Source organism: Apteryx mantelli, chromosome 16 (genome assembly GCF_036417845.1).
Source record: "Apteryx mantelli isolate bAptMan1 chromosome 16, bAptMan1.hap1, whole genome shotgun sequence".
NCBI classification, from domain to species: Eukaryota; Metazoa; Chordata; class Aves; order Apterygiformes; family Apterygidae; genus Apteryx; species Apteryx mantelli.
The window spans coordinates 18,939,094-18,964,069 of record NC_089993.1 but is presented as its reverse complement, the minus strand read 5'-3'; the positions used below and the strand labels follow the sequence as shown (position 1 = coordinate 18,964,069).

Genomic DNA, 24,976 nt, shown 5'->3' with positions numbered 1-24,976 from the left:
AGGGGTTAACAATGAGACAGAGATAAACTTTCCTGGAAAATATTGACTTACCCGCCTGCACACAAAGAGAGAGGGAGCGATTTCAAAAGAAAGCTGCTTTTTTTTTTTTTTTTAAACCATGCAAACCCCTCCCCGCTTCCCAGCGAACCTCCCGCACCGGGAGGCTTTTCGGAGGACCTTCAGGCAGCTGCACGGCACCGTACACCCGGCCAGGCTCAGCTTGCACCCCAGGCCCTGAGACGGAGCGGGAGAAGCGCCGCCGCACCGTGCCCAGCCGGGGAAGGGGAGCCGGCGCGGCGGGTGAATCAGCTTCCCGCACCGCCGGGCAGAGGCGCGCGCGCCGCGTCGGCCCAAAGAGTTAATGGCCCAGCAAAGCCGGGGAATGTGTGAAGGCAGCATGTGACTTCAGGTGGGGCAGGGCGGAGCAATGATTCACTCTTTTGCTTTTCCTCTTTTCACTTCTTGCTGTTACCTGTCCGTCTCGGCATTGCACACAGGCAGATCCCCGAAATAATCGCGTTGCCAGCCGGGGAGATGCCCAAGAGGCTGACGGAGAAGTTTGCTGCAGTGAAACCAACCAGTTGACCCAATTCTGCAGGATCAATACCTGGGGACAACTTTTGGGCTGAGAAATCCTGCTTTCCTGGGCCCTTTTTTAAGCAGCTATTTTTTTGTTTTCCATAGTGTTTTATTCTATTTTATTCTATACTATTATTTGTTGAAAGAGAGAAGGATGAGACCAGCGTGGACCTGACGGTAGAAGACTTACCAGGTTGGGCCACCCCTAAAGAGTCCATGCGTGCCCGGGTGTGAGTGGGGTCATTTCCCCCATCGTACAGACCCAGGTGCAGAGAGCAGCAGCTTTCCCTGGGGTTTGCCTTGCGCGGAGGCCCTGACTGCTGCTCGGACCTAGGAGTGAATGAGGAGCCGATTCCTCCTCACTGGAGGAGAAAAGGTCCGGAGTCCCAGGAACACTCTGCCAAGCAAGCAGGAGAACGGAGAGACACGTTTCTACAGCTGTGCCTTGAACTCGGGGAGGGAGAAACAAAACAATTGTATATTTAAAGACTGGGAAATAATTAATTTCTTATTTATTGTCAGCAGCTGGTGCTTCCTCGGCATACAAAGCTCTCTTTGGAGGGCATATCAGTGTCTGCAGTCACCATGGCTTTCTCCCAGGTGCAGTGTCTGGACGACAGCCACGTCAACTGGAGGTCTAGTGAGTCCAAGCCCGAGTTCTTCTACAGCGAGGAGCAACGCCTTGCCTTGGAGGCACTGGCCTCCCAGGGGCCAGATGCCTTTTACGAGGTCCTGAAGAAGGAGAATATCAGGGACTTCCTCTCTGAGCTGGAGCTAAAGAAGATCCTGGATACACTTGAGACGTATGACCCAGGCTCTGAATACATCCCACGCCATGGCAGCAGCACGGGGGACAGTGAGGACGACCGCAACAGCCAAGGGAACGAGCAGGACGTGGCCCCATCCCTGGAGTACTGGCCGCAGAGATCTGATCGGTCCATCCCCCAGCTGGACCTCGGCTGGCCCGAGACCGTCGCCTACCGCGGGGTCACCCGCGCCACGGTGTACATGCAGCCACCCATCGAAGGGCAGGCTCACATCAAGGAGGTGGTGAGGAAGATGATCTGCCAGGCTCAGAAGGTGAGGCGTTCCCCGGGTGCTGGGGTAGGAGTTGGTCTGGGCTGTTCTGCCAATGTCAGGTCCTAAAGTCTTGCTCAGCCAGGCAATACGCATCCTCTGGGAACCTCTGCCCAAGCAAAGGCATCAGGGTAAATCATTCTGGTTTCCTTGTTAATTCAAAGTAATCATTAATCTGGGATAGGTTTTTGCCGTTAGCCTGGTCTAATATGCCCTGGGAACAGTGTGACCTTTCCATGGCTGCTACTGTAGCTGAGCTAGTCCCAGGGTCTCTATGTAGTTCTGAGGAAAAGAAGGGAGAAAAATTGTTTGAGCTGCTTCACAACTCCAAGCCCAAGGTCCCAGCTACATCCCAGTCATTATTTCCGGAGCACAGTGTAACTGTGTGCGGCAACACGCGGTAAGTGAAGGAGCCAGATTCGGCCCTAGGCAAAGCCGTGAATGCCACTGGTCTTGCACCGACTCATATGAGGGTCAAGTTTGCCCTGAGATTGCCATGTTGCTCCAAGTCAGCTTCATGCTGGCTTTAAGAGAGAAAAGATAAGCTGATGTGCAGCACAAGCCAGGGGAGATACTGAGGGAGAACCACAACTAACGGCTGTCTGAGTTCTTTGGGTTGGGATTTGGAGACTTGTCCTCGCTGTGGCAGCAAACCAAGGAGCAGAGATCTGGGAAGGATCAGCAATCATGTCAGACTGATGTCATGGCATGAGGAGAGGGGAAGGAGGGGAGCAGATAGGAGAGGACCACATATATTGAAGGCCAGCTGTGGGGGGCAAAGGCCACTGGTATTTCCCGGTGGCCCAGTGCCAGCTGAGAACTGGAGGAGGGGTTGGTATCTGCTGGTTTCACGGTGTTGGTTGATGGCCAGTAAGCTCTGTGTGCTCAGTTCCTGGAGAAATTCAGCCTTGGGGGAGGGAGCATCTCATCCCAGGAGATGGTCCAGCAGTGAAACGGGGGAGAACTGCTTCTCCCTCCCTCCGCCGGGGTCCCAGGGGAGCAGGAAGAGCAGATGCGCAGGTCAGAGCTCGGCTGGGTGGACTCCTCTTCCAGACTGGGACACAGCCACAGTGTGGCAGGCTCAGGTCAGAGCTGCCTGGCTCCAAAGGCCACCGAACCGTCACCACATGCCCCTTCTGGTTGCAGGGCAAGTGCTGGCACTTGCAGAGGACCCTTGGATCCTGGTGGGAAAGACGAGAAGCCTTTATCCAGTAGCAGGTTATAGCCAGAGTCTCTCCAAGATCCGGTAGCCAGAGGGCCGTGTATTTGAGTGAGCACGGCAAGTTCCCAAGGTGCCCGTGCTGAGGCAGGAACCCTGATCTCCAAACATGTCTGAACCAGCCGGGCACACGGGCTAGCGGGGACAGCCAAGCTCTGCTCTCAGGGATGCAGGAGATGGGTGGTGCTGGCTGCCAGGTGTGTGCAGGCCTGCTCCAAGGCAGGAGCCGTCTTTAGGTACTGGCCACCACCTCCCCTTTCTCTTGCGAATGGCGAGTTGATCCTTACCTGCAACATTTTCCACTCGGAAAGGCTTTGCAGTGGGCCGCTCTCACACTGCACGGAAACAGAGGGCTGATTCTTGCAAAGGACTGAGCCCGCAGGATGCAGCATGGGGAGAACTTTCCCATTACTAAGAATGCCTCATCTTCAGATCTTTCCAGCTGCCTCTGACCAGGTTTGCAGGTCCTGCCCGGCTTTGCCTACTCACTGCTTCCTGCCTGCCCCCACACAAATGGCATCTCCTGACTCATCCTTTTTACAGTCCTCCTCCCGCTCGGTGGAGCCAGGCGGCTGAGTCAGGCAGCTGCCGGCCTGGGTGCCTCCACCATCCCCACCTCCTCTTGGATCGTCTCCAAGCCTCCTGGATGCGCCCATGGCCAATGTTGCTGTTCTTGTCATGTATGATCGGGGTGGGGGGAGGGGAGGAGAAATCCTTCATCGGCTTTATAACTTTTAGTTGCCTTGGAGTGAATTGGCATCAGATAGAGCCTACCTGAAGAGGCACTGAGAGCAGGAATTATGTTATGTTTGTTAAAGAGGCGCCTGGAAAGCCAAGAAATATGGGCGATAGCTCTGCCACACGTCTTCAGTGACTTGAGCAAGTCTTTACATTGCCCTAGAAAACAGAGGGGAGTGACACACTCCAGCCTGGACGCTGGGTGCATGCTTCAAGCCTGCAGTCTGGGGGGGAGTCTGGGAGTAGCAGAACTTATGAGGGTTTAACAAATGGGGCTCTTCCAGGCCTTCCACCCCATATACGAGGACTCCGGTTACTCTAGTAGAACCTGCAATCACACAGCAGCTGAGCCAAGGTAACTGTTGGTGTACGCACTCCTGGTCGTGGAGACCCTGACGTAGAACATGCTCCCCTACACCTTGAGATTTAAGCCGAGGCTTGAGGTTCCCGTGGCAGCTTGGAGGTGAAACAGTTGGGCTGAAGAAGCCAAGAGAGCACTGGGAGGGACAGGCCAGCTGACGCTGCATCAGATGTTGTGCCACAGTAGGTTGATCTTGTGTCCCATCCTTCCTGGCATGCCCCTTGGGCCATCCTCTGGAGATACCTGGTCAGATCTTCCGCTCCTGCGCCCAGGTTTGGTGGGAAGAAGCCCTTCAGCAGTTCCCGTGTACTGGAAGGGCAGGATATGCTCCCATCTGCCTAGACTGCCGTTTCTGCATGCTAGCAGTGCTTTTCCTAATACCCACGTACCTTTTATCATGTGGATCATTCAGTGATGAAAAAGGAAAAAAGTGCTACTAGACATTTCAGCCATATCATCTCAAGCTTCCCCTGATGCCCAGCCCCAGTTCGGCTGTCTCCTGAGGCCGACTTGTCCCATTACGCTGGGAAAGGGCAGAGCTCTTCATCTGACTGTGATGGAGCAGAGGTCTGGAAGAGCAATAGCTCGCCTTGTTTCAGTATTGTATCCTGCAGGCTGACCCTTGCTCCCAGCCGCTGTTGAAGTCATTTGGTCGGAAATGCTCTCAGAAGGCAAACACCAAATCACAGCACGAGGGTTGCTATGTCACAGAGAGAAGAGCAAAGTCCACCTGACGGAGCAAGCACCTCTCTGAGGAAAGTTCTGAGCACATGTGAGCACAGCTGCTGATGCTGGGTAGGTCCTCGTGGCAGCCCAGAGGGGAAATGGTTTGCATGAGGAAGCCAAGAGTCAAGATTTAAGGCCCCTTTAATGGTGACGATGTATGTATGTGCTTGCAGATACAAGGCTAAATGCTTCTAAGTTAAAAGCCTCCACTTTATTTTGTGAAGTGGCAAATCCAGGCGAGCTGGAGCAAAGAATGCAAATGATCCCTTCAACTTTCCAGGGAAAAAAATGTGAGACGAGACACAGGATCCTTGCAGCCACGTTCCTGCTCTCCCTGGGACCTGGTGAATCCCCATTTCTTCACCCATAGCACAGAGGTGGTCAAAGATGAGACGTCCAGGCAGGCTTCAGGCTGGAGACTTCCTTAGGGCCTGGCTGGGAGCCCCGTAGTTCCCCAAACTTGTCTCCTTCAATTCAGATCCCACAAGGCTTCAAAGCCCATGGGGTTGGTAGGGAGGAAGGGCCTTCTACCCCCTCTCCTTCACTTGGCTTTGGTTTTGGCTCTATCTGACCAGAAAGCAGAACAGACTGAAAATTGTGCCCTTGGCTTAAAGCCAGAGGAGACACTACTGAGTCCGACCTCTTCTCTCCCAGTCCGCATTTGAGGTTCCAGGTTGAGATTGTGGTGATATAATTAACCTTAACAACTTCCAGCAAAGGTTGTGAGGCCCTATTAATTACTGTTTACAAAACCTTCGGCCATTCCTGGATGAAAGGGTCAACAGGAGAGAGCAATTATTAATGTTACCTGTCCCACCTCTCCCCAACACGCTTCCTCTAATTGCACATTGGTGCCTGCCTAATTTATTAAATGCCCACGTGGTGTGCCCCAAAAGTTATTATCTGGTGAGTCAGAGTGACTTAATAAAGAGCTTCAATTTCCTCTATAAAACATGATCTTGCAGTTTATGCACTCATCCGAGCAGTTCAGAAGGATCCCAGCATCATTTGCTCAGCATTCGAGAGGATGTAACACTTGCCGCTCATCGGGGTCTCGGCACCTCTCGCATCCCCGCGCTGTGGCCTGCTCTGCACACACCGCTGCTCCTCAGTGCTTTGCACATCCACCACGTCCGACAGATCTCAACAGCTCCTGGGACTCTGGGAAGAGAACTGCCACCCGCTAGGGAGCTGGGATCATCGGGCTGTAGATCCGGGGCCTGTCTTCTCCGCAACGGCACTCTTTGGCCAAATGGCAAAGATCCACGGTGAGGGATGGCTAGGATTCCTGGGACGACGCTGTGGCAAGGTGCCTCGGGAAGAGGTCTGACTCTCCTGCTGCCCGGGATCTCATGCCATCATTTTCCCCAAGTACAGAGCGAGCGCATGGGTCATCAAGCTCTGCTCTGCTAGAGGTGACAGGGAACAAGGTGTGCCAAGCTTGATCTTGAGAACAGGGATGCCAGGACTTTTTTCCAGACACTCCCATTCCCTGGGACAGGAAGTAAATAGCACAGAGGATTGCATTTCTCCAAAGCACACAGATCTCCATTCTTTGCAGATTAAATACTGCACCTGAGTTTTGGCCTTGATTCAACTGATTTCAGCCAGGGTTCAAGGAGGGACAACCCAGGAGCAGAGCTCGGCCTTGTGGACTCTGGAGTGCTGCCAGGGGTGTCCTCGGTCTCGCAGTCCATTTCGCGATAGGCCACCGAGATCCCGGTGACAAACCCAGCCTGTCCCACAGGCCAGACGCAGCAGGGAGAGAAACAAAGCCTTGCCAAACAGGAGGGAAAGAATTCCTTCTGGATAGGCGTCGTACGGAATTGGGGGGGGGGGGTCATTCACGTTTATTTTTTCTTCAAAGCATTTGCCCTATTAGGAACTTCCTTACAGTGTCATTGCTTTGCCCACAGAGCATTCCTTTCATTGAAAGCCTTGCAATTAATGTCCAGCTATGCAGCTGATGACTCTTACCACCCCCATTTTACAAATCCTCAGTTTCCGTTTGGAGAAAATGGGGCATGCAGATTAAGTGACATGGCCACAGCCACTGAGTGCATCAGTGTCAGAGACGGGAGCAAAACGCCTGCCACCAACCTGACCTGCTCCGGTAGTTCAAGCCAGGGAGACACAACGTCCCAGGTCCTGGTTCAGACGTCCTTCACCCGAGATTTACAGCAGACAGAGAAGTTTCTCCTGAATTACTTGCTGTAAATGAAAAAGGGAACCAAGCCCTGAGTTCTAAGAGCCGCTTTGAACCTGTCTCACTTCACATTTTCAGTGAGATGATTGCAGGCTTTGCTGGCCCACAGACCAGTACGAGCCCGATGCAACGAGGGCATCTATTTTTCTGCCTCAGTTTCCCTGTCAGTAAGGTGAGGACATGCAAAGTGCACAGCCAGGTTCATTAGGACCTAAGAATTTGTCCTTTCATTGTAAAAACTGTTGAAAAGTTTTCAGGTGGTGATGAATGCAAATCCAGTTTAAAACTACCTAGAAGATGCCCCTTTTTTAAACCTGCTTTTCAAGAAAAGAAGTGCGCGCGACCTCCAGCCACAACTCTGCCTTAGCTGGTGGGGTGCAGAGCCGGGGGCTGAACCGAGCTCGGGGCTGTCTCCCGGGAGGTGACAGGACACGGTTCCACCCTCCCTCATTAGCACCGAAGGCAAACCACCACCAAGGGGGGTTAAAGAGGCAGATCCTCAGCGAAACAGGCCCTGCACGGCCGGGTGAGGAACCAGCCACCAAACCACGCAGCAAGCCTGGGGGCTGCTTGTCTTGCCCGGCTTTGCTCAGCCTGACCTTGCAACAAGGAGTCTCTCGCCCCGACCCGGCGCATGGGCAAAGTCTCAATGTACCACGGGACGAAGCCTGGCCAAGCCGTAACGGCTCGCCGGGCTTCATCCTCAGCGCCAGGAGCTGCTCAACGCAGCCAGCGGCGGCCTCGCTCTCCTCCCCGGCACGGGCAGAGCTCCTGCTGGAAGAGGGTTCAAGCAGCCCTGAGCAGCATCAAAGATCCCCCTCTCGCCCGGCTCACGGACACCTCTCGCAACGCTCGTGCACCTGGCAGCCACCAAAAGAGGCGAGATGAGCTGGCCAGGGTGAGCGGGTTCAAGGCGGCCTCGGAGGCAGCGCAGGCGGGCAGGAGCAGCAGACTCTCGGTGCAGTCTGACTCCTCGCCCCTTCGCCTTCGGAAAGGAAGGGAACAGCCGGCAGTGTCATGACGCGCAGCGCTCTTAGTAATTAGAGCTCGCCACCTCCCTCCCAGGGCTCCTATGGCACAAAACTAATTAAAAGGCGGCTCGGTGCTTTGAGATCCCTGCAGCAGAGGAGCCTGGGTGTGCGAGCGCCAGGCATCGCTCCCGCGGGAGGAGCGTCTGAGAGGTCTCCCTGCCTCATCCCGCGCGGACAGGGCTAAGGAGGGGCTAAGAGCCACGAAACCCATGGATGTGAACCAAACGCTCCTCTCGCCCCAGCCACTTTCAGGAATCACTGCAGAGATGGGAGCACCGAAGGGTTTCCAAGCCCTGGCCACGACATCGAAGTGCCCCCGGCAGACTGACAACAAGCCGCTTTGCAGCTCGGAGACCTGTGCAGCTGCAATAGCCCCGCGCTGAACGCCGGGAAGGCGGACACAACCGCGGGTGTCTGCGCTGCCCTGCTCCTGCCTCGGGACTGCACCGAGATGCTCTGTCGGGCTACAGGCAGCTGCCTCCAGCCACTCTCCCTTGGGCAGCTCGCACGTCTCGCGGGAGGGATCTGCGCCAGAGCCCCCTCCCCGCCTGCCGCGGGGTTTTACAGCACAGCTTCCCGTGCTCATCAGCGGTGCCATCTCCAGCAAGGCAAAATCGGCGGGTGCGGAGTGAACTTCGGTGCTTAGGCAGCCATTCCCGGTGAAACCCCGGCGCGGCTGAATGTCGCGCAGATGTGCCCTCATATCAAGCGCCGGGCTCACCCTGGCCCCGCCGCGGCAGTAGACATCCTATGTCCCAAAGCGTTGAGAGGATGGTGATGGTGCCATCTGCCTAGCGAAGCTGGATGCAGAGTGCGGGGCTCTCCCCGTCCCTGCTGGGACCCCGCAGCCCCAGGTGCCTTCATCCCACTACGGCTCTGCTCAGCTTTTGCAAGCCCTCGGTGAGGAGGAGGAGGTGCTCGGAGGGGCGTTTGCATGGCAGAAGCAGCAGCCTGGGGGGCTCCGAGCAGCAGAAGGGCCAAGCAGCACGACGCAACAGAGCCGGAAAGACATCAGCAGCCCACCGCTGCCTCCCCAAAGGGAGAAAGGCCATCTGGTCCACAAAGCACTGCTCTAGCAGTATAGTTAAACATGAACCAAACCACACAGCTCCTAACAGCAACGCTCCTAAATCAACAGCACGGATTTAAGCGAAGGGCTGGTTGCGATCGCTGCGAACTGCAACCTGCTAGCTGCTTTCAAGCAACCTTCTCAACTTGCAGACAAGCCGGTTTTTTAAAAGGTATTAAAAGTCATTTCAGCTCCTGAACGTGCCCCAGGGGTGTCTTGAGACTTTCTACCAAGCTTACAGTCGCTTTTAACTCTCATTTATACTGTTTTTCTGAACACAAGAGTGCAAGAGGTCCCCAAGGAGGGCAGGGAGCTCTGACAGGGGGATCTGGCCCACACAGCATGCTCACAGCCCGACACAGGCGTTGGAGCAGAAAGGCATGTCTTTTCTTCCGAGGTTCCCCATTATAGGAATTATGGGCATTATCTGTAATAAAGGGAGGCAAAGCTTCTCAGGAAGAAACAGGACACGGAAATTTATGGTGCTTGGTAAAGGCAAGAATGTTAGATTTGCCCCCCAAAAATCAACTTTTCAAAAATACATTCAGGAATACAAAGTTATGAAACGCAGAAAGGTTCGTTAGCCAAAAATCCAAACACTTTCCAGCAAGTGCCCTGGTTTGGCACCTCTGCTCTCCGGGAAGCTGGGCTTTATGCCTGGGGCCTGCGTGTCCCTGCAGAGGCTCAGATGTTCACAGCAGACAGGACCTTCCAGGCCAGCCCTGGGCACGAGGACAGCAGGGTGCTAGGGATGTGGCAGAGTGACTCATCTCAGGCTGTTTTCACAGCTAAGCGTGCATTGGCCTTCGGGTCAAGGTGACAGATTTTACTGCCAGATCAAAGGAACTTGTTGGCGTGGCAGGTTTTGTCGTTTGAGGCAGAAACGCACGCAGAGACCAGGCGTTGCAGACTGGCCTCACCTCTGTGAGGTGCTGGCCTCGCCTTCAACGCTTTAGGAAGTGCTGATGAGGTCTGGAGGAAGAGTCTTACAGCGTCGGAGCTAAAAAAATCAAGACCTAGCCCCAGCCTCCTAGGAAGAGGGTGCTTTGCTTCGGTTATGCACAAGACAGGGGTGATACGCTATCTGACCTCACTTCTTTTCCCTTCTGCAGGTCATCGCAGTGGTCATGGACATGTTCACTGACGTAGACATCTTCAAGGACCTCCTGGATGCGGGCTTCAAGAGGAAAGTGGGAGTCTACATCATTGTGGATGAGACCAACGTGAAGCACTTCCTCCAGATGTGCGAGCGAGCCCAGATGCACGCCGGACACTTGAAGGTAAGGCTGGCGTGAAAAGTTCAGGGTCAGGTGCCTTCCTCTAACGCAGGAAGACAAGCAGAGACACCAGGCCTGATCTCCTCCCGTCTTATAGGGATCACAGCCCCCAAGCTTTAGGCCCTCCAGCGCTCTCTGCAAATCAGTCGTACATCCACATTAGCTCTCAGAGGTCGGTATGGACCCACAGAAGACAGCCAAGGGCGAAAGGGCCCAGAGTGAGCAAACACAGACTGTCCAGGCCACACGCTGGTGCTCTCTGCCGAGCCTCGCTGCGTGCCCTTGCACCAGCTCGGAGGTGGGGGCTCTGCGGAGGTCACCGCAGGCTCTGCCCCGCTGCAGACCCTGCAGACCGGGAAGAGGTTGTGCTGAGAGGTGTGGACCCAGCGGTCAGCAGAGCTGAGTCCCGCTCCAGCTCCTGACTGGCCAAGGCCAGTGCCTCTCCAGACGGGTCCTCGTGTCACCTCTTCTGGCCCCAGGTGCCGGTGGGCAAAGGATTGCTTCTCCCAGTCACTGGGGAGCTCTGACAGAGCTCCACGGGCTGCTGCAAAACCAAGGAAATCCTGGCAAACCAGCAGCCAGGACCAAACCAGCCTCCTGGGCTCGGGGGAGTTGGTGGCAGCTTGCTCTGTGGGTCGCCTGTTCGTTAAAGTGTTAATTGCCTGCTTCGTGCGAGGCTGGAAGGGGCCAGGGGCCCAGCACAAGCCTCTCCCGGAGGGAATGGATATCCCAGAGAGATGGGGCAGCAAGCGGAGATTAGAGACCTAAGCAAGGAATCAAAGAGGAGGGAAGATGCCCCGACGGAGGTAGCTGAAGGCCGTCATGTCAAGGGGAGCCTTTGGCTCTGCTGCTAGGAGCCAGAGCCGCAGCCGGCAGCTGGGAGCAGCCCAGCTCTCCCGGGAACGGCTACCGGCTCTTCTCTGCCATCAGGCCCCACGAGGAGGCTCAAGAAATCTGGTCTGGGCAAATCACTGCCCCTCCTCAAGCCTCCTTTGCTGAAAGACAAGGAGACACTCTTTCCATCTCCTTCGGAACGCCCTGCAAGAGCTACGGATGGAAAGGCCAGGAGCTCTTCTTGAGCTGTGCTGTAGCCCCAGGGCAGTGTGAGATGGGTTAAGGCCGCACCATTTTTCCCGTAGACGCAGCTGAAGGTGACGCTCACGTCTAGCAGCACTAGACACCGGGGAGGCTGGAGCTGCTCCTTGGTGCACAGGGCACTGCCGGAGCTGGCAGCACCGCGGGGTGGCCACGGAGGGGGCCACGGCTTCAGGCTTGGGCAGGACACTGCAAAGCGCACGGGCACCGAGGGACAAACCCACCCCCTCGGCTCCTCTCGGCGAATAATTTGGGAGAGGGAACGTGCTGGGGCAAGATGCTTTGCCGGGGTGGATCCCTGCCCTCACCAGCCCCACAACTGATCCCGCACTGGGGGGCAGGAGCGGCGGCCAGTTCCCTCACCTTTAGGTCTTCCTGCAAGTCGGAGGCTGGAATTAAGCAAGACTTTCCCTTTTTGGGGGCCTCCCTGCCAGCGCGGCGATGGGAATGGCACGGGGAGGCAGCCGCGCTGCCCGTGTCCCTCGGCACTGCCCGGGCTGCCCTTGCCGGCGCGCCGCGGCTGCACCGCCGGCCAGGCCAGCGGCACCGCTCGGCTGCGCCTGGCACGGCAGCGGCACGGATCTGTCGGCGCACGCCGTGTTTACCCGCGCCCGGGGCACCCACGGCAGCACGTGACTGTGCTCTGATGCACAAATCCTGTTTGGAAGCAGGAAAGAGAAAACAGCCCGGGGAACGCCTGGCAACGGCGCCGGCTCACGCCGTGCCGGCCAAGCGGCGCCGGAGCGCGGCTCCCCCCCGTCCGAGGCGCCCCAAAGCCGGTGCGAAACCACCGCTGACAGAGTCCCACGGTGCGGCTGAGCTCGTTCCCTGCGCACGGCGGCAGCAGCTCTGCCCTGCACGAGCACCCCCTGCGCAAACCACGTCTCTGCTAGAGAAGCGGTGCAAAGAGACGGAGCAATCCTTGGTACGGGACGCAGCGGACGGAGAATCGTTTTAGCCCAGAGCTGTGGGTACATGGAAACTTTTTACAGAGCTCTAAGAGCCCTTCAGCAGCGAAGCTTCCTAGCGCCCAAAAGAGAGGCAGATGTTTGCACCTGGCCGTGAGCCTAAGCAACCGGTCACAACACTTGTTTACGCCGAGCTGCCGGCACGGTGGCTTTGTGCTCGGCTTTGCGCAGCACCAAGCACCCCGGGACCGGGCTCCCGGCCAGGGCTGCCCAGCCGCCGCCGCAGCGGAGGTAATGAGCAGGTTCAAGCTCCTGCTCCGCATCAGAGACGTGCCCGTGAGCCTCCCCTCCGCAGGGCACCGGCCGCCCTCCGCTGCCTTCCACCTCCTAACCCCAAGCGAGAAGCAGGCAGCGAAGGGCAGTCCCGCGAGACGGCCCCCGGCCCTGCGTGATCGAAAGGGTCCCTCCCCGGCCACCCCGCACGCCAAGCTGGGGGGAACGGGAGAGGCGTGTGCCAAAAACGCCGGGACCTGGGTCAGCTCTCCTGCTAGCACAGCCCGTCCTTCCCCGCAACGCGCAGGGCACCACCGGGCAGCCGGCGGCTCTGTCTAGCCCCTCTGGGACACTTCAGGAGATCCCGAGGGATGGGGAAGAGCTTGGCAGCTTCTCTGCAGGGCCAGGTCCATCAGCGCACCAGGTCAGGGAGCTCTGCAACACCGGCAGCAAAGCCCCCGGCAGAGCTTCGCCTCCGCTCTGTGTGTGCCGGATTCACTAAGGAAAGAACCGGGAGCTGTGCCCGTGGGAAGGCAGAGGGAGATGAAGGGGCCAAAGAGCAGGAGAAGGGAATCAACGCCTTCCTAGGAGCAACAGTCAGCACAGGAAGGCACAGCTGGCAAGGCACGCTCCTGGCCCATCCTTCTTCCAGCAGCAAGACAGAGTCCCAGGCTTTCAGCTGGGCGTAACGCTCTTATCGCAGGCTCGGGGTGCAAACAGCCAGAGGAATCCGGCAGTTTCACTTTTAGGCCTGCAGACACCTCTCCCTCCTGGCTGTACTTTACCCGCTGGCTCCAAGTCCCTCTGCCTCTCCTGTTGCTTGGCAAAGATGTTTCCTCCCCTGATGTCATCCAGCCGTGCGGCGCCGGCTGCCAAATGGCTCACGGGGAGGTCTGTGCCTGGACAAGCCCTTCAAATTTGCTTACGGTGAGGCAAACATCAGACTGAGCAGCAACACGCACGAGCCACGTAACTGCAACGCTAACAGGAGAACCGGGCTTCGCCGGGCCGTGACGCCACGCGGGCTCCCAGGGATGAGTATCCAGAGAGGGGAGCGCGCCTGCAGCGGGGTCACGGAGGTGCACGGCTCCCTTCCGCCCGAGACACGAGCTAGCTGAGGTTCACATCTTCACCCAACCACACAGCCTCCAGGCTCTCTTTAATTGCTGCCCACAATTAAAACAGATATAGCCGAACTTCCGTGCGCATCCAAATTCCCCCAAGAGTCTGGTATTTTCCAGACTGCTTCTGCTTCAAGACCAGAAAAGCCGGAGCTGACGCATGTCAGTGTTTCAATGGATGAGGAGCCCGGTGGCAGGACTGGAAAAGCAGGAGAGCATCTGCACAGCTCGGCAAATCTCTCAAAGTTGCGATTTGTCACATATTGCTCGTCGCAGCCAATTGCCGGACTGGTATTCAGCGGGGCAGGAGGCTGTGAAGAAACTAGGGCAGTGTCTGGAAGCTGCTTCGCAAGACGGGAGATGCTAGCGAAACACGTATCGTTATCTTGGTGTCTAACAGGCAGGTCTTATGTGCTTTGCAATTAACACGCCAGCTTGGGCAACACAGGCGATTCGTTAAGCAAGGGTGAGTGTTTGGAGAGTGATTCACTCGCTTCTGCAGAGCAGCTCTTGCACTCGGCAAGCAGTCATCGATCGGGGCGCGCGCTGGCTCTCCGCTTTTCTTCGGAGAGATTAAACAAACAGATCTTACTTAACAGAGGCGACAGGCTGGGAGCGAGGAGGAAGGGGAAGGCAGGAGGCGCCTTGCTTCTGGGGCGCTTTGTTCCGGTGGGTGTCACCTGAGAAAATCCTCTGCCGCTTTGTGCGCTGGTGAAAAGGGTTGGCTCAGGCCGGGAGGGAGATTAACGCGCTGCCAGGAGGTGTTTTGCGAGAAGGGGACGCAGAGCCTTGCGATGGGCACAGGTCTGAGCCCGGCTTATTTTCCTGGGTGTGGTGCTGTCGATGGCTTGGTTTAGACAGCAGCAAGCCCGCGCGCTGCCCCGGCCGGCTCAGGGCGTCTTGGCGGCGAGAGCTGCCGTTGGGCTGCTCTCGCTGCAGCCCCGCGGACAGCTCTAGCGGGAAACTCAGCGTAGGGAGGGGAATCCACCCCGCCACCCAAACCAGGATGTCCTGGGCTGTGCCCTAACGTACACAGACCCTCCCCACCCCTTTCCACCCGCACGCAAGCGTTAGCTGCTTGCCCTCGTTCCAGAGCTGTAGGAAGACGGGCAGCTTTCAGTCCTCAACGCCTTCCCAGCGCTTCCTCCGGGAGCCCAGCACCCGGGGCTTGCTCAGCGTTGGTCTCGCCCCAGCAGCACGGCAGACAGAAAGGACAAAGCTGGAGAATCGGACGCGTGCTGTGCCCATCACACCGATCTGCTGAAGGACCCAAGCCGGACTTCTCCGCTCAGTGTGCAAAGCTTCCTGGGAAAGCCGGCCAGGAGAGCCCTTTCTTCTGCATCACTCGAGCAACAGCTTTCGCTCCCTGCCCCTTCTGCCAAGCACACGGGGTTGGGAGGCTCCGTGCAACGAGCTCCCTGAGCAAACGGCTCCCACGGGATCACGCACACACGTAAAGGTGGGCTGGATCACGGCCCACAGAGGAGAGGAAGAGAAGAGACCCCAGGGAAGCAGATGAGGAAGGGATGAAGCGAGGAAGATATTTTGGGGGGAGAAAAAGTACTTTTGGTGCCTTTTTTTTTTAAGCTTAAAAAAAAAGAAAAAAGAAAAAAAGAAAGAAAAGAAAAGCATGGCATGACCTAGTGACCAGATTCAGCAGTGGCACTAATATTTACCAATATGCCAGCAGAGATAAGAGGAACAAAGGTGCTTTTACAAGAAAATATTCTCTCCCCACCCATGGGTGAACGTTTGCTCGTTTACTGTGAAGGACACAATTTGCACAGGTGCAGAAATGCGTTTGTGCTCTGCATTTTGGAGGAAAAACACAGAGGTATGAGAAAGGCTGAGAACCGGGCAGCTATTTCTGCAGAGCCGGGGGCGCCCCTTCGCCTGCCTGTGGGACAGGTTTGGGCCACGGGGACGCACCTCCCTCCGGGGATGGCCCCGGTGGCTCACGGGCTGCCGGCAACGGGGACAACAGCTCTGGCCTGCGGAGCAGCTGGGCTCCCTGGCCAGTGGAAATCCTGTTCCCAGGCTGGCTGCTGAGGGACCCGCTGAAGCACGGTACGTGCCCCTTTTGGCCCATGTCCCCGTGTTTCATCTCCCAAAGGTGAAAAGATGTTGCACCACTCTTTTTTTTTTCCTTTTTTTCCCCCCCCTCCATCCAGCAGTGGAGAAACACACTCACATTCAGGAGCAAAGCAGACCAAAGTGGAAAGCCAGGCTAAGAAAAGCAAGCCCACCATCACCAGGTTTACATGTGCTGTCCTGGGGTCAGCACCTTTACCTGAAAGCCCTTGTAGATCTGACAATGGAGAGAAGGTGAGAAATCATCTCTCTCATGGCAGGATTTGCATAGATCTTTAGAGATGGAAAGTGTTTGGTGTTATTATCACAGGCTGACTATCCACAGATGCAGGCAACACCGAGTTCAAGAGGTAGAAAACACCGATCAGCGCATGGGGAAGCAGGAAATTCTTGAAGCCAAGTCCCCGAGTTGCTGTGTGGCCTTGGGCAAGTTATTTTATCTTCCCATCTCTGAGGCCTCCGCAGAGCGGGCTGCGAGGAACGTTTCCCGCTTCGGAGGGGTTGTGAAATTACCCACTGGAGTGTCAATGTAGGGGGCCGAACGCTGCTTTGGAAAGCAGCACTTCAAGTATTTTCTGTAGGCCAGGAGCCAAAGTTGGCTCCAAGCAGAGTGAGAACGTGGTAACACCCTTCTGTGCAATGCCACGAAGGGCCTTCAGCTGGATTTCTGTTTGGAGAAGCCCAGGGGTGGGAAGGAGTAGCAGCATTTGGCCACCAGCTCCCCTCCCCGGTCCCGAGCCCTCTCCCACTCATTGCGTTGGCTTTGCTTTGCAGAACCTCAGAATTCGAAGCACCGGGGGAACCGAATTTTATACTCGCTCAGCCACAAAGTTCAAAGGGGCCTTGGCCCAGAAGTTCATGTTCGTGGATGGTGACCGGGCCATGTGCGGATCCTACAGGTAATCATCAGGGTCCCCTCTTGCCCACCCCAGGGAAGTCATGGTGTTGCCAAAAGACTGGGCCTGCCGGAGGGGGAACCTTGCTCGGCCGCAGGGGAACACGTGGGAACGGCGGGAGAAGGGTTTGGATCCCTGTGAGAGCGCACGGTCAAAATGAGCAAGCAGAGCCTGCCCGATACGGGCACTGACACGGACCTGTCCTCACTGAACCTGCCCTCAGGACCCCATCCCAGACGTGCTTCCCTCCTCCTAACCTAGGAGACAGTTTTGCAAGGCCATATTACGATTTGGCGCAAGAGCCAAGGGGCTCAGCACCACCCCACTGGCAGGACTACGACACCTCTCCGAGCAGGAGGCCGGAACGAGAGACGCAAAGTGCTTCTGCGAGTGGACGTGGTGACAACACCCTGCGCTAAGCACAGGAAGGACAAAACCAAACCACAGCCGGTGCTAGCTCTAACGTTGACCTCAGTTTTTCCAGATAAACACTGGCTACCCAAATTTTTCTCAGATTTGTCCAAATGAAAACTTGCTTTGGTAGAAATAGACCCGTCTCAATTAAGTTTTTCCATCTCTAAAAGACAAGTTCCATAAAGGCAAAAGTGAAACTGTTTTCCACTTTCTGGCCACAACAATGACACAAAGGTTACAAATAGGTTTACAAACCTCGTAAAGAGCGTTTACAAACAACTTTCCCTTTCTGTTTGCTACTTAAAGAAAGCGGCCAACACTGGAAAGAAAAGCTAACTGACCCACAACAGATATCTTTCCTTTTTATTTCAAGCTCAAATGTTCTCAAGACTCCAACTTTTCATGCCAATTTGGGATGAGAGCTTTCTTTGTTAAAATCTCCATATTATTACTTTTTATAGCAAAATCATGTCCTTCCTAGCACTGTTAAATTCCCTGGGGAAAGCTGGTGTTGGAGAGGGCTATATTTACCAGCAAGCGCTCAGAAAGTTTCCAATGCTTTTCCATTGCAGCTTCACCTGGTCTGCGGCAAGGACGGACAGGAACGTCATCACGGTCCTTTCGGGCCAAGTGGTGGAGGCATTTGACAAGCAATTCCAAGAACTGTACCTCATGTCCAAGGGGGTGAGTCTCAAATCCATCTCCATGGGCGAGGAGCCAGAACCTGAGCCTGTAACGCTGCCCTCCGTTGTGCCCGTGACCCCTGCTAACGCCGTGGTGAAGAAGCTGATTAACCCTAAATATGCCCTGGTGAAGGCCAAGAGTGCAGACCAGATCAGCAAGACTCCTTCCGAGAATCAGGACAAAAAACAGAAGACAGACAAAGACAAGGCCCTTCCCGAGGGCCAGGCAGGCGACAAGCACGGCGACATGGCAGATCTCTCTCTACTTATCCACCCTGGCCTCCTGAATTTGGAGAAAGCCAACATGTTCGACTACCTGCCCACCTGGGTCGAGCCTGACCCAGAGCCTGGGAGCGAAGTCTTGGGCTACATCAACATTATTGACCCCAAGATAAAGAACGTGAAGCTTTCTCAGATGAACCGCATCAAAGTCTGTGATGTCTCCCAAGCCAGTGCTCAGCACAGGCAGATGCTGAAGAACAGAGAGCTGGAAATCAAGAAAAGCTCAGAACAAGAGCCATCTCCAGTGTTCCCATGCCAAAGACAGACCCCTCAGACCCCTGCAGAAGTTCCTGCCATGCCTGTTGCCAGCCCCATCGAGAGCACCAGCTGGAAAACGAAGAAATCAGGAACTTTTGCAGCTTTGCCTTTGAGCCACCATTTGAAGCAGCTTGACAAGACACACGAGGAAATCAAGCCCCCAGTTCCAAAGCCAAGAACCATCCCAGTGGGAGGCCTCATGACCAAAGCCAGCACTTCCTGCAACAGTAATGCTGGCCTGGAGGGTGACACGCAGCAGCCACAGCCACAGCCAGACAAGCAAGCAAATGTAAAAGAAGAACCAAATGAGAACCCCAGCAGAGCTTCAACAGAGATCAGCCACCACCAGCCGGACCAGCCAGCAGCAGGACCGCAGGACAGAGGGCCTGTCTGTACGCACAACGGGCTGGGTGAAGAGGAGGAGGAGGAGGAGGAGTATGTAACTCTCAGTGACCAAGAGAGCTACTCCAGCAGCTCTGCTGATCACAGCTACCGCCGCTCCAATGCCTCCTCCATCTCAGACGAATATTTCGAGGTGAGGGATCGCTACGGGCCGCTCCGGAGAACCAACTCCGATGTCACCCACAACGGGGAGATCCTGCCAATACAGAGGAAACTGAGCGATCCTCACATCAGCAGGGGCACCTTCCTCAGTCCCCTGGGGAACCTGCCGTCACTGAAGCACATGAGGGCAGAGGACATGGCAAAGAGGAGGAGCAACGCCGTGGAGATTAGGTGTGTGCTGCCCCGCACTCTCCTGGATGGCAACAGCTCCTATCCTGGCAGTGCCGCACAGGTAGGCTTGTTTGTTATAACCTCCTTTGCTGTGTTTCTCCACTCTGCAAGCCGGCGGCATGCTGCTGCTTCTGCTGTAAAACACCTCTGCAGCCCAGGAGGTAACCAGGCCAGCTCAGCAGCGGCCGGGCTTACAGTGTCCTTGCTAGCTTTGGTCTCTTGTCCCAGATGCCATGCTCAGATGCTCCGCACAGCAGAATACTATATTCTTTCAATGCCTCACATGCAATAATTGCAGGAGCCACCCAAGAGGTGCTCTTGGCCAGAAGGATGGTGGCCACACCACAGCTTTCAGGTGTCTGGGAGTGCCAAGGGAATGGCTCTTAAAAGGCAGGTCTTCTGGAATTAGAGAGTTTAATGCAAGGCCACTGGGAAGCAGGGGAGAGTTGTGCCCTAAGCCACTCACCAGGCTCCATCCGACAGCCCATTGGCAGCAAGCATTAGGGCAATGGCATCACACCCGGGTGGGGGATAGACCGTGCGTGCAGGTGTGTCCTTGTGCAGGCTTGTTTTCTAACTCATTATAAAGGTGATTAGCATCAAAGTAAAACACTCGGACACATAATTACGTAGAGCAATGCAGCAGAGAAACAGGGATGGCAGCATCTGCCAGAGAACGCCACAGTCAGCAGCTTTTCGGACGGCCCGTGAACAACGCCAGACCCATTCACCCTGCACAGCCATGGGAGCGGGCCAGCTGGCTGCCTTCAGCTCAGTTTGGGTGGAGGTATCACTCCATCCAGGCAGGGATAAAAGAGGGACAATCCCCCACTTCTAAGCCCTGGAGATCCTTGCACCACTCCCAAGGACTCTGCATTTTGGTTTCTGAAAGTTCCCCACACGCTACTTTCAGGGCATCCAAACACCCAGGGCCAAAGCAGCAGCAAGCAGAAGCTGACATCGGCAAAGCCACCTGGGGTTACCCCAGCCGAGCAGCTGCCTCCCACCTAATCTGTGTTTACAAGGAATTAAATTTATTAGTCCAGAGTCCACTTGCCCTCTACCTCCCCAGCCACCGACATGGAGCTCAGAGCCAGTGCTTGTTACTTGTTCATCAAAAAGATCTCCTCGCACTCTGCAAAGCCGTGCAGAGCGAGGTGCGCCAAGCGCTTTGATGTGCTGCTCTCAAGGAGCCTGTGACCCAGCTCCCCAGGTGCCACGTTGTTCAAAGTGGCCAGGTATGTTTGTGTTCTTGCAATAACTTGTTCTAGACTTTTTATGAAAGGCAGATAATTGACGTGCTGTCAGAGTTAGGAAAGTAAGCTCTCAGCTGATAGAAATGTGCAGAGAGTAATTTCTCCCACATGTAATAACAATAAGCCAAAGCAATCCTTGATTAATTCTATAGGAACCTTTAATCTAACATGAGTTATGAGAACAGTAACAGTACCAGAAAGATGACCCACAAGTGGGCCCCAACAAGATCCTTTCTTAGGAGCTTCTGCAGCTTTGCACATTAAATAATCCCTCAGAGTCAGCCTCCTGGAGCTGAACCAGCTTCTGGAGTCTGGATTTCAATTTGCACATCACAGTGGAAATTGCTATTCTCGCTCTCATTTTGGATAGCCCTCGTGTCTCCCAACATCAAATATTTTCATTTTGGGTTCACATTTCTTATGAATAGCTAGTGCTCTTAAATACTGGCCCATAGCATTTAGCCCAAAATACAGGCTTAGACTCACTCAGGACAAACAAGATGTTTCTCATCACATTGAAAACACAACACTCAGCTATTACTAGAGCATTTCATTGCCTGAATACACATGACCCTGTTCACACCAGGCTACATCAGTAATAGAGGACAGCACCCAGGCTGATGCACAACATCCACAGGGAAAAACCCAGGGACACTCAGGCCAAGTCCCTCTCCTCCAGACAGAGCCAGATAAGGCTCACCACACTGTTCCCGTCCCCTCTGCAATCTGGCCACATCTGCCCCTCTGCATCCCAGCGACTTCTGCTTAGTGACATGCAAAATATCAAACTCGCCAGCTCCGCTTCTGTGGCGTAGGTGCCTTACCTGGGTACAGGACCCTGCTGATCATCCCCGGCATGATGATAATGAACAAGGGCAGCATTTTTAGGTAGCTGGCCAGGATGGAGCCAGCCTTCGCATGGCTCAGGTTCTTCGCAGAGAGAGACCTCTGAACGATGACCTGTGGGAGAGCCAGGGAAGAAGGGTGAGCAGCCACCAACACATGCTATTTAATGTCAGTCTCATCCTTGCCAAACAGCATCCCAGACATCTCCAAGCACTGCAGCCACTTGGCACTGGCCCCAAACACAGCTCCCTGGCAGCCCATGGGTTCCTCTCCAGACCAGGAGCAGGTTTGTGTTATTCCATTACACCATGAAGGCCCAGTGCAACCACAGGCTGCTGCACTGAGACTCCCTGGAGATGGTGACTGCCAGTAGGAGAAATCCTTGTCCACAGGGACCCAATGCCTCAAGATTCCCCCTCTTGTCAGCAAGAGCAGGGCAGCAGCTGTGGTCTTTACTGAGAGCAAGGAAGTCAGGACATAAGGGCAACTGGGGAGCTGCTCAGCTTGGCAGTGTGTGAGCAGTGCCGAGTTAACTGTTACTGCAAACCATGGCTCCCTGCACAGCAAATCTCTGTGCATGGGTTAGAGCGAGGTGGTGGTCATATCCTCCCTCCAGAGGAACCAATTCCCCGTCACCATGATTTCCCCCTCTTGCCCCTTCTCTGGGTCTGTCATAGGAACCAGTTTCCTCCCCAAATAAGCGCCTCGAAATGAAAGGAATACCAAATCTCATCTCCTCCTACCACAGACAAATCCACCACCTACACTGCTTAAATGATGTCACCTCAAAGGTCTGACCAAGCTTTGTCCATCCATAATACAGCCAGGCCTTGGGCTTTGAGACAGTCTCTCTTAAATAAGCAACACCCATAGAAATGCTGACATTAAAACTGACACTCCCCAAGGGCTTATAGAGCTCAGCACCAAACAGGATTCAGCTGCTCCTGAGCAAGCACTTCTTCATGCCACTGATGGGCAGGTGGGACTTGGAGCCCAGCATCAGGGCTGGATGCGGGGGGAAGCCAGAGTTTAGCTTCCGCCCTGCTCCCTGGGAGCTGGAGCATGTCAGGAGCTGCAGCACCCACCACAGGACTCATCGCGTGCCCCACATCGGGCACGCAGGACCTAAAAGGGAGAGGAGCTAAATCACCCTTAGTCTTCCCTCCCCAGAAGACACCTTAGGCCTTAGCACTAATTTTAGCCAGTCTAGTTAAATCAATGCAACTAACCCCTTTTACTCTGGTGTTACCCTAAGCTAAATTGCTTTAGTGCAACCCTCCTGGTCAAAGCAAGGCCTGGTATCCGTTCTGCAGGAGCCCACAGCCGAGGACTAGCGGGGAGAGAGGCCATTGGGATATTCAGACTGGCTGGCTGAACACACAGACTGTACCAACGGCACAGAGGCAGCCCGTCTGCGGGTGCAGAGCTCGCCGCCCTCCTGGGGTCCCAACAGCAGCGGAACCAAGGCGGGTTTGTGCAGCCTGCTCCGCAGCCTCCACTGCCCCAGCCAGTCCTGCTATCAGCACCTGAGCTTACTAGATTAAATCACACTCAAGTACGTCTACCCGGAGTGCAATCGCACCTCCAGCGTGTAGTGCAGGCACGCCCAAAGAGGGCGATAAATATCTGGTGACCACAGCCATGTGTAAAGCTTTACCCAGTCCAGAATTAAGATTAATGGAGCTCAGACCCAATCCAAACATCTTTCACCCCAGTAATCAGAACCAGCCCACGCAGTGCTAAACTGTTGCAGCTCACGCTTACCTCCTGGTCCCACCTTCCTCTCCCAGCCCTACATCCTTTGATCTAACCTTTCTAGTCACTTAGATCCCGTAGGTTGGGTCTGGATGACTGAATGCTCTTTTGGCCTGAAATGAGCAGTTAGATGATCAACACGTGTTCAGGCTGCTGCTTAAGGAGAAGGTGTTGAGATACTGCTGAGTCCTTGGTTCTGGATCACCAGGAGGGACTGGCTCGACCTGGGCCAGCCTCTGGGCTGCTCGAGAAGCAGCTGCTGAGGGGCTGCACTGCAAAGTGCAACGTACTGCCACTGCCTGCAGTTTGCCTTCAAATGCTGCTCTGTAAGGTGCAGCAGCACCACAGTGGCTTCAGCAGATGATAAACCATCTGGGCACCCTCAGGGCACAACAACTTTGCCAGCTCTCCCAACTATTCCACTCCCTGTGTGAATCAAAGTCCTAAACCAGGGGGAAAGACCTTCTTCACCAGAGTAGGTGTCACAGGAGTAACAACAGTCAGGGCTTGAGACCTTCTCTTTTGAGCTGCCACCAGTCTCAGAAGAATCAGGGGCCTTCTGCCCAAGTGGTAGAGGGACTTGTCCATGACAACCAAGTCTGTGGCACAGAAGTTTGAAGGAGTATCCATACAGGGGAATAGTGTCTGTATAACAACAGTAGGTCATCTCTTTTTTTTTTTTCCCTCCCCTCTCCTTTTTCTGCTCTTTAACAAACAGCGGGCACACATCTACCATTACCGATCCAGGAACCCTGCGGGCAGAGAACAAGGCAAAGAAATCTCCTGTTCCCCGACGCATGAGAAAACCCCCGGGGCCAGCAAATGCAGAGGGGATGGAGTCAACCCTAAAAAGACCATTGCAACTGCAGGCAGCCAGCCATACTGGCAAAGTAAAGCTTTCAGTCCCAGCAAGAATACGCGGCCAAGCCACCTCTCACCAAGCAACCCCAGAGCAACAGGCAAACCCTTCACCTCCCTCCCAGAAAGCCAGAAGACAGCAGATGAAATGAGGACACCCTTTGGCATCCCACTCTCCAAACTATCCCAGTCCAAGCACCTCAAGAGCAAGGTTGCAGCAGCCCCGGGCACTTCCCCCGACTCCAAAAAGAAGCCCCCAGAGGCCACCAGCCAGAAGGACCACTAGGCATTAACGCAGGTGGACATCCAGGGCAAAAGCTGCAGAGCGTGCCTGGATCCCAGGCAATGCCATGTTACATGGGGCAGGGGAATATGTTTACATTTACCTGGTCGGTGCACCAGTACCACGTGGCCATGACAGACAGCCCAAAAGTCATCCCAGTCCAGGGCAGATCTCCAGAGACTGGGTCTCGGAAAAGGTGCATAGCATCTGCTCTGGGCAGGTGGCAGGTAGTGTTGGGAACAATCTTGGCTGGAACAGCTTTTAAATAGGCCTCTTCCAGGTTCGGGTAACCGCCGATCTCATTAAAAGCTGGAAGGCATCATTGGAGGAGGTTGATTAGAGTCAATCAAAATCCAGTTGCCTCCGAGATCAGCTGGTAAAACAATCAAGAACTCGCTATCCACAATGTTTTCCCCCTTTTTCCCGGCCCTGCTTCCCAAAGAGGGAGGGCTGTTTTGTGATGGTATTTTATTCTAGTTATTTAAGAGACTCCTCTATTAACATTTTGCACAGCCAGTCCCATTGCATTGTGCCCTCCCTTAGGAGGGTGATCCATGTTCTGGGACGAAGGCTCCTCAAGGGACCCACCTCTTTTGACTTTGTACTGTAAAAGCAACCTGTTTATTAAAGCACCCCAGCCACAGAGTATGGGAAACTTCTCTGAAACTATTAAATGCAAGTTTAGGTAGCCTTTGACTTGATATACTACAACGCAAGGTGCCTTGGCTCAAGCGTCCAGCCAAATGTTTTCTATCCCTCTGAATATTTATCCAACACCTCCTGCACTGCTTCGTTTTTAAGCATCCAGAACCAAGCGCAAAAAAAAAAAAAAAAAAAAAGCCCTCCTTCACTGCATTTTTCCTAGGAAACGGGATCCAACCTGGGAAAAGATCTGGCCTTAGCCTAAGCCCTTCTGATGATCGCATGCCATGAACAAGC

General features: G+C 54.9%; 2 protein-coding genes across 2 annotated transcripts in view; one reads left to right on the top strand and one right to left on the bottom strand.

Annotated features, from left to right (window-relative positions):
• The window catches only part of SLC5A10 (solute carrier family 5 member 10), a 50,679-nt gene that overhangs the window by 9,907 nt on the left and 15,796 nt on the right, over nucleotides 1-24,976 (bottom strand). Inside the window, exons 8-9 of the mRNA XM_067306217.1 lie at nucleotides 24,141-24,346; nucleotides 21,120-21,255 (exon numbers count right to left, since the gene is read on the bottom strand). Of these exons, the coding sequence (XP_067162318.1) occupies nucleotides 21,120-21,255; nucleotides 24,141-24,346 (342 nt within the window). The remainder of the gene's footprint in view (nucleotides 1-21,119; nucleotides 21,256-24,140; nucleotides 24,347-24,976) is intronic.
• Nucleotides 1,143-24,222, top strand: FAM83G (family with sequence similarity 83 member G). The gene is made up of 5 exons (XM_067306216.1): nucleotides 1,143-1,659; nucleotides 10,119-10,286; nucleotides 16,546-16,670; nucleotides 17,654-19,100; nucleotides 23,615-24,222. Exons 1-5 carry the CDS (start codon nucleotides 1,165-1,167, stop codon nucleotides 24,038-24,040), a joined length of 2,661 nt encoding a protein of 886 aa, XP_067162317.1. The 5' UTR covers nucleotides 1,143-1,164; the 3' UTR covers nucleotides 24,041-24,222.

What these genes read in the sequence shown, in the direction of transcription:
- FAM83G (XM_067306216.1), top strand. Translation starts at nt 1,165, where the DNA reads ATGGCTTTCTCCCAGGTGCAGTGTCTGGACGACAGCCACGTCAACTGG. An exon ending in GCCATGTGCGGATCCTACAG is followed by an intron (nt 16,671 to 17,653) that starts GTAATCATCAGG and finishes TTTCCATTGCAG; the next exon opens with CTTCACCTGGTCTGCGGCAA. An exon ending in ATCCTGGCAGTGCCGCACAG is followed by an intron (nt 19,101 to 23,614) that starts GTAGGCTTGTTT and finishes TTTAACAAACAG; the next exon opens with CGGGCACACATCTACCATTA.